The 11,696-nt window shown below is 44.3% G+C and overlaps 1 protein-coding gene across 8 annotated transcripts in view; it reads right to left on the bottom strand.

Moving 5' to 3' along the window:
- The window catches only part of DLG2 (discs large MAGUK scaffold protein 2), a 904,765-nt gene that overhangs the window by 38,217 nt on the left and 854,852 nt on the right, over positions 1 to 11,696 (bottom strand). For all 8 annotated transcript variants that reach the window (XM_083499674.1, XM_083499676.1, XM_083499678.1 and 5 more), the window contains 2 exons: positions 7,987 to 8,163; positions 3,901 to 3,976 (listed from right to left, as the gene is read on the bottom strand). In XM_083499674.1, the coding sequence (XP_083355800.1) occupies positions 3,901 to 3,976; positions 7,987 to 8,163 (253 nt within the window). The remainder of the gene's footprint in view (positions 1 to 3,900; positions 3,977 to 7,986; positions 8,164 to 11,696) is intronic.

The following is an 11,696-nucleotide window of genomic DNA, read 5'->3' as shown; positions in this document are numbered from 1 at the left end:
TCTTGATCTGGACCTTGAAACTCTGCTGGGGCCACACACCCTCCTTAGCCAATCAGCCCTACTGCACATTCTCCTCGCAGGTAACATTAACCTTCATTGCTCCACTCTGGAGCCATGGCCCAAGACAAATACAAATAAATGTTACATCCACTACGTAGCTTCCTTTCAATAACAACAAACAGTGTTGCTAGGCACTGAAGTCCATGAAAACACTATTTCCTAAGATATTAGCAGGTGACACAAATGTCAATCCTTCTTCTCTGCAAATTGAAAATATGGTTTTCTAGGTCAGTGCTGGCCTTTTGACCAGGTTAGAATCTATAGGGAGACGTGGATTTTAACATGCAAAGGGCATAAACCTCTTCAGAAACAATTTGCTGTGAGTGCCCACTATTACATTATTTTGTGATACATAACGTTTAGATGCAAGAGGCCACTTTGTACAATGTCAGCCACAACAGTAACAGTATAACAACAACCCCCCTGGTTTTATTTCCTATTTTATTTATTTCAGTCTTGCATTATGTTTGAATAATCATTTTGTAAACTTTAAAATACTACTGCAAGATACTGCTATGTTCAATCCCTGGCCGACACAAACTTTTACTGGGAGGCTAGGGCAGGTTTGGATTCTGATTGTGGGATGTTCAAAGTTGTGGACCAATGTTGGCTTGTTAGTGGGTCCAAGTTGTCTACATGGCCATTTGTCCTTCCAAACCACATCCACCTGTCTACCACCTGAAGCAACTGGGTTCAAATAAGAAGTTCAAAGAGCAGCGTGAACCAGAGGTTTTAAAGAGCAGTGTGGGGCTCTTTGCAAAAGGGTTTTCAAACAGCCCTGTGCTGTGCTTCGAAGTCCCAACCGTTGAGGGCTTCAAAGTGCAGCATCAAGTGATGTCACTATGATGCCCTCCTGACAAATTTTGCCCTCCAGGGGGAGGTGATAAGGACCTGGTTTAACAGGATGCTTAAATAAGACCACAGTCCCCAATGAGCAGATAAGCAGCCAGAAGGTGCTGATAAAAAGGAGAAGGTTGAAAGTGTGACGATGCGCCACATGTTCGTAGCCATCTCCACACAATGCACTCCACGTGTCCCAGGGGACAATCACACAGAGGATGTAATATGTGACATTGGCTACAGTGACTCTGAAAAGTGCCGATACATTTGTAGAAATCAAATTGCTGTTGTTGAGCATGGCTATGGCTTATACCCTCCATGCAAATGTAGGCATGTGCAACTGAGCATCACATAGAGGTCAGTTTGTCCATATGAGCTCACCACCTTGAAGCAATGTATGCAATGTTTGAATGTCCCTTATCCTAGAGCACACAACAAGCTACACTCCAACAGACTAGAAGCCCTCTAAGAATTTACTGAGGAGCCTTGAATCAATTATGTATCCTTCTTGCCAAGACCTCTCAAGTATTGAAAGAGCTACGTTGGTTCCCAGTACGTTTCCAAGCACAATTCAAAGTGATGGTGCTGACCTTTAAAGCCCTAAATGGCCTTGGTCCTGTATACCTGAAGGAGCGTCTCCACCCCCATTGTTCTACTCGGACACTGAGGTCCAGCGCCGAGGGCCTTCTGGCGGTTCCCTCACTGCGAGAAGCCAAATTACAGGGAACCAGGCAGAGGGCCTTCTCGGTAGTGGTGCCCACCCTGTGGAACGCCCTCCCACCAGATGTCAAAGAGAACAACAACTACCAAACTTTTAGAAGACATCTGAAGGCAGCCCTGTTTAGGGAAGCTTTTAATTTTTGATGTATTACTGTATTTTAATATTTGATTGGAAGCTGCCCAAAATAGCTGGGGAAGCAATTATTATTATTATTATTATTATTATTATTATTATTATTATTATTATTATTATTGCCATGGACTGACTTCTGTAATGTAGTTTACGTGGAGCTGGCCTTGACGTTTCAGAAGCTGTAGCTGGTGCAGAAAGCCGCAGCCTGTTGGTGGGAGCCAGCAGGGGGAAATCATATACAAAACCAAATTTGCACTGACTTCACTGGCTGCTTGTGAGATTCCATACCCAATTCAAGATGCCACTTTGTACTTTTAAAGCCTTTCACGGACAAGCACTGTAATGCCTTGGAGAGAGCCTCTGCCCAAACACATTTGCAATTTAAGAAGACGGAGAGCCCCACTTCGCAATGCCTCCATTTGGGGAATGAGCTTGTCATATCTAGGGATGAGTCCTTTCTTGATGTTTATCCTAGTTCTGTGGAATGACCTCTCCCAAGAGGTTTGCTTCTGTCTTTTTACATTTCATTTTCAGGTGCTTAAGTAAAGCTGAAATGGCACATTATTCAAAAACATGTGATTCTTTCAGCTGCGTTTATTTAACCCAGAGCAGCCTAAATAGGTTGCAAGTTGAGGCAGAAGAAAAGCGTGCAGAGAGGGGATCCTTAAAGGCAGTGGCGGCTGGTACTCACAGGGCAGGATTGGTGAAGCCACAGCCAATGACAGGCACAGGTAACAAATTCTAATTTTGTCCCCTTCTGAATTTTACAAAGACAACAGTAAGGTTAAGGTTCCCCCTTCAGGACTGGCTACAAATATGAAGTGTCCCATTCATCCTAATGGACCAGCCTCTATGACTTAGAACCTTTCCTCTCCAGTCACTTTCCAGCTCAGGATCACTCTCTGCAAATTGCTGTTTTCCCCCTGTGAGGGTTAGAGCAGCAACAAGGTCTACATTCCTGTATCCCCCCCCTCCCAAGTGTAAAAGTGCTGCTGGCTGCGGCAAGGTGAAGATTTATAAAGCGGAAACTAACTGAAGTTTAAGCAGCATCTCCTCTAGAGCCAGCTCTGGATTTGAGGAAGCCCAGGCAAAGTGTCCTCCTTTGTAAGTGGGCCTTAAGAGGCTCACCTGGCTCTGGTGAGCTGGCTCTATCCACCATTTAAATCTCCCACATTTACACAGAGCAATGTTAGGTCAGGGGCATTGTGGGAAATTAAGATGGTGTCTTGATGCAGAGACTGACATTGCTTGGGATGCCAGGAGAGAGAGAGAGAGAGAGAGAGGATAAAATTACTGGGGATTTGGAGTACTGTAGTTCCTTTCTAAACAACAGGGGCCATGGCAGCTGACCAAGGTGCTGAACTTGCTTTCCACAATCACCTATTTTCTGCTCAGACGCAGCCTTCCTAGGGCTGAAACAATGGCAACAACAAAAAGAGAGAATCACAGAACTCTGCTTAACATGGAGTTAGAACTTAAACCTTGTCTGTTTAGGAAAAAGCTTTTACAAGGAGCTCTGGCTGGTGGTTAGTTAATACTGCTGGCTTCCTAACGGATGCACTTTGATTGTTGCTTTCTTTTATGTCTGTGTCTATTTTGTATATTTTTGTGTGTGGGAAAGCTCTGCTGAGTAATTCTGGGAAACACAGAACAGGCATGTTTTAAATCAGGGATGCAGAACCTCTGGCCCCACAGATGTCTCTGACCAGCAACTCCCGTCATCCCTTGCCACAGCCATACTGGCAGGGGGCTGATGAGAGTGGGAGTCCAACCACGTCTGTAGAATCACAACTTCTCCATCCTCAATTTAAGAAAAAACAGTGCAATGCAGCTAGCGTGCTGTTGGTGCTAAAATGAACAGCAACCAAGGTGTTATTGGCGTAGTATGACCATAAAACAGAAATAGTTAATTCTCCATCTTTTCTGTGTTGCAATATTACTTTCTTGTTTCTTTTTCTTTTTTTAAAAAACCTCTTTTCTTTCACTGTAAAATAACATCATAGTTTAAACATTTCCCGTTTGCTCTCTCATTTTATTCATCGTGTGACCTGTTCTTGCTTGACTTTTGTGCTGGGTTCAAATGTTCTACTAAGTGTGCATAGCTGTAAGACTTAAATCTCTGCAGGGTTAGTTTCACTTTCACATACCCCTTTTGCATCGATCACGCCAGGTTTTGAGTTAAACTTCACCGTCTTTAAACGCGCTCTCTCTTTTCTTTCAACCCTGGAAAGAGAGGGAGAAGGAAGAGATAGGTAAAAAACAAACAAAAACCTATCTAAATCACACCATGCCATTCTTGCACCAACCTGAGAACTCAAATCTTGAACCTTCAAGGCACTTTAATATTTGCATATATAAAAGGAAAAATATTGCCATACCTGCATGGCAGATTCCTAAGTCACCTCTATCCAATATAGAGGATGCACAACCCATATCTATATGTACAGATCTATATATGAATAATCCTGTTCATTTTGGTTTGCCTCATTTTCTTAGTTTAAGTCTTAGGTTCAGTAAACCACATTTTCCTCATTTGTTTGCGATTTTTTAAAAAGGAAATCCTGACAAAACCGCTTATCTTTTTAGTACATATTATTCCGAACATGCATATTTTTTTGTCTAATAGAAACATTTTCTGCAAACCATTTCCCTTGATAATTTTGCATATCCAGAGATGCGCAAATTTCCAATGAGAGTTGAGTTTTGGTTTGCATATTGGCTATTTATTTATTTTTGTCCTTGGGAGCAAGTTTAAAACCACGATGGGTTAATTTTTGTAGAGGAAAATGATCAGGAGAACGTCCCCTCCAACAAGCAATAAACCAAATGCTTCTATTCCGATGTTACTAGGGTGTTTTTTAAAAAAACCACTGCCAGCTGCAATGCACTAAACTCAGGTTACTATAGATACAGATGAACTTTGGAATAAATGATCCCCCCCATGAAAAAAAAAGCAGTATTTACACATGGAAAAGGATGAAATGCGACTTTCATATTTGATGTGTGATCTTTGAGCCACAGGAAAAACTGTTAATTTTCAATCTGCAGATGAAACTCTGTATTAGAAGGGAAGGGGGCACTGAAAGGGAATGAAGACTTGAGGCTGTGTAATCTCCTAAATGGGAAAAAAGCAGTGCCTACTGAGAAAAAGAAGTAGCTCACAGCTAAATACAGCTTTTTAATTATTATTACAGGCTAATGCTAATTTTCTCTCTCTGCTAACCTCTCAAGCTGCTTCATTTTATTTGGAAACGTGTTCCATGCATACAATCTAAAAGTGTGTGTTTGATAACTGCTTGGAATAAGCTTCCAGGTTAAGGTAACCCTGCCAGGTTCCACGAAAGGGTGCCAACTTTTTGCATTGGAAATGTTATTTGTTTCCTGTTCAAAGCTAGCTGTTGCAGCAGCTCTTATGACCAGGCAATAGAGAAGGGTTAGCTATCTCAAGCTCACCGTTGATAGACCTAGAACCCTTCTTCTGTGCACACTTCCTCTGAGCACACTGGGAGTGGCTGTCAGGACCATATAACACTGGTCCTAAAAAATATTCACAGGCTCCCTATACGTTTCCAAGCACAATTCAAAGTGTTGGTGCTGACCTTTAAATGGCCTCAGCCACTAGCAGTAGTGGTAGCCGAGGTGTTGCTTAGCAACCAGCTTTTGCCAGGTAACACACACTCTAATTGGCTGTGTCATTCTGAGGGAGTTTTCTCCTGTATTTTTGGTTGCATGTATCCCTGCTATGGACTAGGCCTAAACTACGAAGAAAGGCATAAACATCTCTGTTTATTTTCCCTCTAGTTATAAGCTTTTCATGTTCAATTCACTCAATAAAGTATTATCAGAATTTCTTCTCTCCATGTGTGTTATTTAAGTGACTTTGCTATCAAAGGGCAATGTGAGAGATTTAAAACAATGGTCAGCTCCTAGACTCAGCTTGCCACCAAGGTCCAGATGGGTCCTTTAGGGATTGGTAGGACTCTAACACCTACCCAAGGATGATGAATGTTGCCTTGCAGGTTATGCTTCTAACATACTCGCTTCTAGATGTACCAAGTTTTAAAAGCCTTGTTATTTTCCTCCTCTCTTTTTAAATGCCAGAAGTACACAGAGGCAAATGTCCTTTATAAATAATTTTCAAGGGCAAGGAACCAGCAGTTCTGCCCACTGCAAAAACCCCTCTGGACACAGAAGTCATGTTACATCTTGTTATTCTGCCTGGATTGTCAGTAGGACATGTTTATCCACTCGACTGGGTTTTCCTTTTAGATAGTAAATGCAAAGCAAAATACTTTTTTTCAACATCCCTCAAGATTTTAATCCTAGCTCTTTAACATACGAATGGGTTTGTTAGCTTTATCTGAAGTGAGTGCTTTTAGCAGGCTTCCAAACTCAAAGGGAAAAGATAAAGATATGATATAAAATTGATATGCACAAATGCATAGACTTCTTCATTTCTGTTTCTCCCTCTTGGAAATAGGAGGAATGCCCTCAGTTGACATAATGATGTCTAAGAAAGAAAGAAGAAAAAACCACACACCCTACTCTTTGCAAACATCACTGAATGTTATTTTCCTCTCCCTTACAGTGGGAATTGTTTTATCCCACAATGACCTTGGTTAGATTTTAACTCAGATTTGCTTTTTGGAAAGACATAATTAACTGACCTGATTTCAGAATGGATGCATACTTAGTTCTATGTATAAGTTTATAAACCTTTGAGTAAAGTTTGAAGAAGCTCCCACCATCATTTTATCATAGTGCTATTCATGGAAGTAGAGGGACGTGGGTGGGGCTGTGGGTTAAACCACAGAGCCTAGGACTTGCCGATCAGAAGGTCGGCAGTTCGAATCCCCACGATGGGGTGAGCTCCCGTTGCTCAGTCCCTGCTCCTGCCAACCTAGCAGTTCGAAAGCACATCAAAGTGCAAGTAGATAAATAGGTACTGCTTCGGCGGGAAGGTAAACGGTGTTTCCGTGCGCTGCCCTGGTTCACCAGAAGCGGCTTAGTCATGCTGGCCACATGACCCAGAAGCTGTACACCGGCTCCCTCGGCCAGTAAAGCGAGATGAGCGCCGCAACCCCAGAGTTGGTCACGACTGGACCTAATGGTCAGGGGTCCCTTTACCTTTACCTTTATTCATGGAACTATCTGAACAACAAGGAAAGCTTTCATACTGAGGCAGACATTGGACCACTTAGCTCACTATGGTCTACACAGACTGGCAGCAGCTCTCCCACACAAGGGCTCTCTCCCAGCCCGAACTGGAGATACCAGGGATTGAACCAGCGACCTTCCACTTGCAAAGCAGATGCTCTGAGCTACAGCCCTTCCCCAGCTGTCTTATGCAGAGTCACCACATCACATAACTGACCCAGACTAGTACTGATAGCTCTGACTGAACAGCTTTTCCAAGGACCCCTCACTGGTTGAAATGTAACACAGGGCACATCAAGATTTCCACCGCAGTGGAGAATCTGTGGCTCTCAAAATGCTTTTGGTCTCCAACTTCCTTCAGCCCCAGTCAGCATGGGGCGAAACGGGAGAGTGTGTAGCTCTGCCAAAGCCTCATTTATCAGCTGTACACACAGCTGCACCTGCAGATTCCAGCCACAAGGCCTGCAAGATCATAGAATCATAGAATAGAATCATAGAGTTGGAAGAGACCACAAGTGCCATTGAGTCCAACCCCCTGCCGCAGCAAAGAAGAAGAAGAAGAAGAGTTTGAATTTGATATCCCTAAGGAGTCTGTGGTGTAGTGCCAGTGTGGTGTAGTGGTTAAGAGCGAGGGACTCGTAATCTGGTGAACCGGGTTCGTTTTCCCGCTCCTCACATGCAGCTGCTGGGTGCCCTTGGGCTAGTCACACTTCTTTGAAGCCTCTCAGCCACACTCACCTCACAGAGTGTTAGTTGTGGGGGAGGAAGGGAAAGGAGATTGTTAGCCGCTTTGAGACTCCTTAGGGATATCAAATTAAACCCCCCCCTCCTCCTCCTCCTCCTCCTCCTCCTCCTCCTCCTCCTCCTTCTTCTTCTTCTTCTTCTTCAAATGCAATTAGTAAAGGAAAAAGGAACCTCACACCTGACCATGCTCAATTGTTTCCTCTTGTCTTTTGTTGAATCGTTGGAAAACTCTTGTTAGTCTTGTTTGGGATACATTTAATAAAATAAAAACAAAATAAACCGAGCGTGTGTGTGATGGGGGGGAGGAAGCAATCACAGACAATATACATTACCTCCTTTTGCTGGGGATAACTCCCATCTCTTCGCTGTCTCCCTCCAGCATCACTCGTCTCGCCTGCCACCATTCGTCATCAGATGCGTTGATAACGTGCAGGATGTCCCCATACTTGAAGCTGAGTCCTTGGCTGGGCAGGCCGCTGTCCTTGCTTTTGTCGTAGTCAAACATGGCTCTGGCAGGGGAAGAGAAAGACACAAACAGGAGCTGATTATATTGATCATGACAGCCCTTAACCAGCCACCTCCTCCTTTATTCAGTGACCTTACTTTAATTGCATTTTTAAGCCGGCGACTTTCAGGGGAGATTCGTCTTAAGCTGTCGGAGGGGAAAGCTACATTTCCGCCCCATCTGGGAAAGCTGTGTGCATGCACGAGAAAGACCTTTAAAAAACAGCAGCATCTGCATGTAAAGGAAGCTCTGCTTTCCGTTACTCAGTGACATCTTCAGAGCTCTCATAACACACGCACATACACATATATACGGAGTTGATATTGTTCTTCTTAAAGTTATAATATAAAATTATAGTATATAGTATAGTATACCTGAAGGAGCATCTCCACCCCCATCGTTCCGCTCGGACACTGAGGTCCAGCGCTGAGGGCCTTCTGGCGGTTCCCTCATTGCGAGAAGCAAAGCTACAGGGAACCAGGCAGAGGGCCTTCTCACTAGTGGCGCCCGCCCTGTGGAACACCCTCCCACCAGATGTCAAGGAAATAAACAACTACCTGATATTTAGAAGACATCTGAAGGCAGCCCTGTTCAGGGAAGTTTTTAATGTGTGACATTTTAATGTATTTTTAATCTTTGATGGAAGCCACCCAGAGTGGCTGGAGAAACCCACGGTGTTTCCGTGCGCTGCCCTGGTTCACCAGAAGCAGCTTAGTCATGCTGGCCACATGACCCGGAAGCTGTGCGCCGGCTCCCTTGGCCAATAAAGCAAGATGAGTGCCGAAACCCCAGAGTCGGCCACAATTGGACCTAATGCTCAGGGGTCCCTTTACCTTTACCTTTTTACCACTGTATAGCCCAGTCATATGGGTTGCTTGCCTTTTTGCCATCCAGTTGTCTATGCAATGGGGTGCTGATTATTCTCTGTCTGTCTGTCTGTCTGTCTGTCTGTCTGTCTCTCTCTCTCTCTCTCTCTCTCTCTCTCTCACACACACACACACACACAGCACTAAGCGTAGCACAACTCTGCAGGTTTGCAACATGGAAAGGTGGCTCCCAGAAGGTTTTGTGTTCATGTGTGTGGGCTGGTGCCTTCATCTCTCCTTATCAGAACAAAAGGCCTGAATGTCTTTGCAGCAGAGCAATTTTTATGCAAACAATTATGCAAAATTAATCACCCCGTCCGTTGTCATCCAGTCACACAGAGCTCTTGTGGCATCATTAAGGGCAGAGAAAAAACACAGCGGGCTACTCAGCGCTAATGAAACCAACGTTTGCAAAATGGTCATTATCGCAGCCATTGCTGCTTTGTGGCTGATGGCATTTGTAAGAGAAAATAATTTTTAAAGCCGCGTGAGCATCCATCTAGGATCAAATTAGGCAAGGAAGGAAAAAGCTGTTCTTGGGGTGTCTTTTCAGAGCAAAACTATGCTTCTGAATTCTGCCTTTTTTAAAGAGAGTGAGGGGGGGGGGAGGAAGGAGTGTTACATGGCCCAGCTGAGTGGCCCATCCCATCCCATTCACTGTGCCATGATAACAAAAAAGGGTTTAAAGAAAAAACACTTAAGGAATTGTTAAATCAGCATGAGTCGAGAGTTCTTCATGTTTATATATGCTTTGGACCAGGCATAGGCAAACTCAGCCCTCCAGATGTTTTGGGACTACAACTCCCATGATCCCTAGCTAACAGGAAGCCACCCAGAGTGGCTGGGGAAACCCAGCCAGATGGGCAGGGTATAAATAAATTATTATTATTATTATTATTATTATTATTATTATTATTATTATTATTAGCAGGATCAGTGGTCAGGGATGATGGGAATTGTAGTCCCAAAACATATGGAGGGCTGAGTTTGCCTATGCCTGCTTCGGACTGTTTATCTTAATCCCCTAGCTCCAAAATGGAAGAGCAGTCTGTAGCTTACTGGGCTTCCAGAAATCTGACGGTACCATCCAGAGAATCTGGAAGACATAATGAAGGGCCACAGCTCAGTGGTAGAGCATCTGTTTTGCATGTGGAAGATCCCAGCTTCAGTCCCCAGCATCTTCAGAGGTAGGGCTGGAAAAACCCGTATCTAAAACTTGGGAGCATCACTGCCCGTCAGTGTAGACATTACTGAACAGCCTTTTCTTGCTAAGGAAGGTGTTCTGGACCCCTGATCATTTTAGTTGCTCTTTTCAGGACTGTCCCCCTATTAAGAGACATTGATCCACCAAGTCAATAGGAGGACATAAGACCATAGACCACAACAAGTTGTGTTCTGGAAGTGGCTTTGCATATAGGTTTCTCCCCCAGGCTGACCGGAGATTGTACCTGGGACTATTAGTAAAAGCATGTGCTCTACCATGAAGCTACACCCCTTCCCTAAATTAACAGGTCATCTGGAAGCAACCTGTGAATGCAGGAGGGGCCTTGAACATCTAGACTAGGCTTCCTCAAACTTGGCCCTCCAGATGTTTTGAGACTACAATTCCCATCATCCCTGACCACTGATCCTGCTAATAATAATAATAATAATAATAATAATAATAATAATAATAATAATTTATTATTTATACCCTGCCCATTTGGCTGGGTTTCCCCAGCCACTCTGGGCGGCTTCCAACAGAATATTAAAATACAATAACCTATTAAACATTAAAAGCTTCCTTAAACATGGTTGCCTTCAGATGTCTTCTAAAAGTCTGGTAGATGTTTTTTTCGTTGACATCTGGTGGGAGGGCGTTCCGCAGGGTGGGTGCCACTACCGAAAAGGCCCTTTGCCTGGTTCCCTATAACTTGGCTTCTCGCAGCAAGGGAACCACCAGAAGGCCCTCGGTGCTGGACCTCAGTGTCCGGGCAGAACGATAGGGGTGGAGACGCTCCTTCAGATATACTGGACCGAGGCCGTTTAGGGCTTTAAAGGTCAGCACCAACACTTTGAATTGTGCTCAGAAACGTACTGGGAGCCAGTGTAGGTATTTCAAGACAGATGTTATGTGGTCTTGGCAGCTGCTCCCAGTCACCAGTCTAGCTGCCGCATTCTGGATTAGTTGTAGTTTCCGGGTCACCTTCAAAGGTAGCCCCATATAGAACGCATTGCAGTAGTCCAAGCGGTAGATAACTAGAGCATGCACCACTCTGGCAAGACAGTCTGCTGGCAGGTAAGGTCTCAGCCTGTGTTCCAGATGGAGCTGATAAACTGCTGCTAGCTAGGGCTTATGGGAGTTGTAGGCTAAAAACATCTGGAGGGCTGAGTTTGAGGAAGCCTGATCTAGACAGCCCTTCTTGGAGATGCCAGGAATCAAACCTGTGGCCTTTCGCATTCCAAAGTGGGTGGAGTCAGAGCAATAAGTGGGCGGAGTTTGCTGCACTACAGGGTTGCATTGATCTCTCTGGTTGTATGACAGTCTCTCTGCCTCCTCATCCTTCTCTTTGGCACTCCATCTCTGCGAGTCTCATGGGCAAATTTCCCCACCCCAGATGTGCAAGGTATTCCAATGGTTGCTGCACCCTAGACTTCTACAAGGGCATTTCAGACTGGCTGTTTTTTTTAT

Source organism: Podarcis liolepis (assembly GCF_965112155.1).
Source record: "Podarcis liolepis genome assembly, chromosome: 4".
Taxonomy (NCBI): domain Eukaryota; kingdom Metazoa; phylum Chordata; class Lepidosauria; order Squamata; family Lacertidae; genus Podarcis; species Podarcis liolepis.
This window is presented reverse-complemented; position numbering and strand designations above follow the sequence as displayed.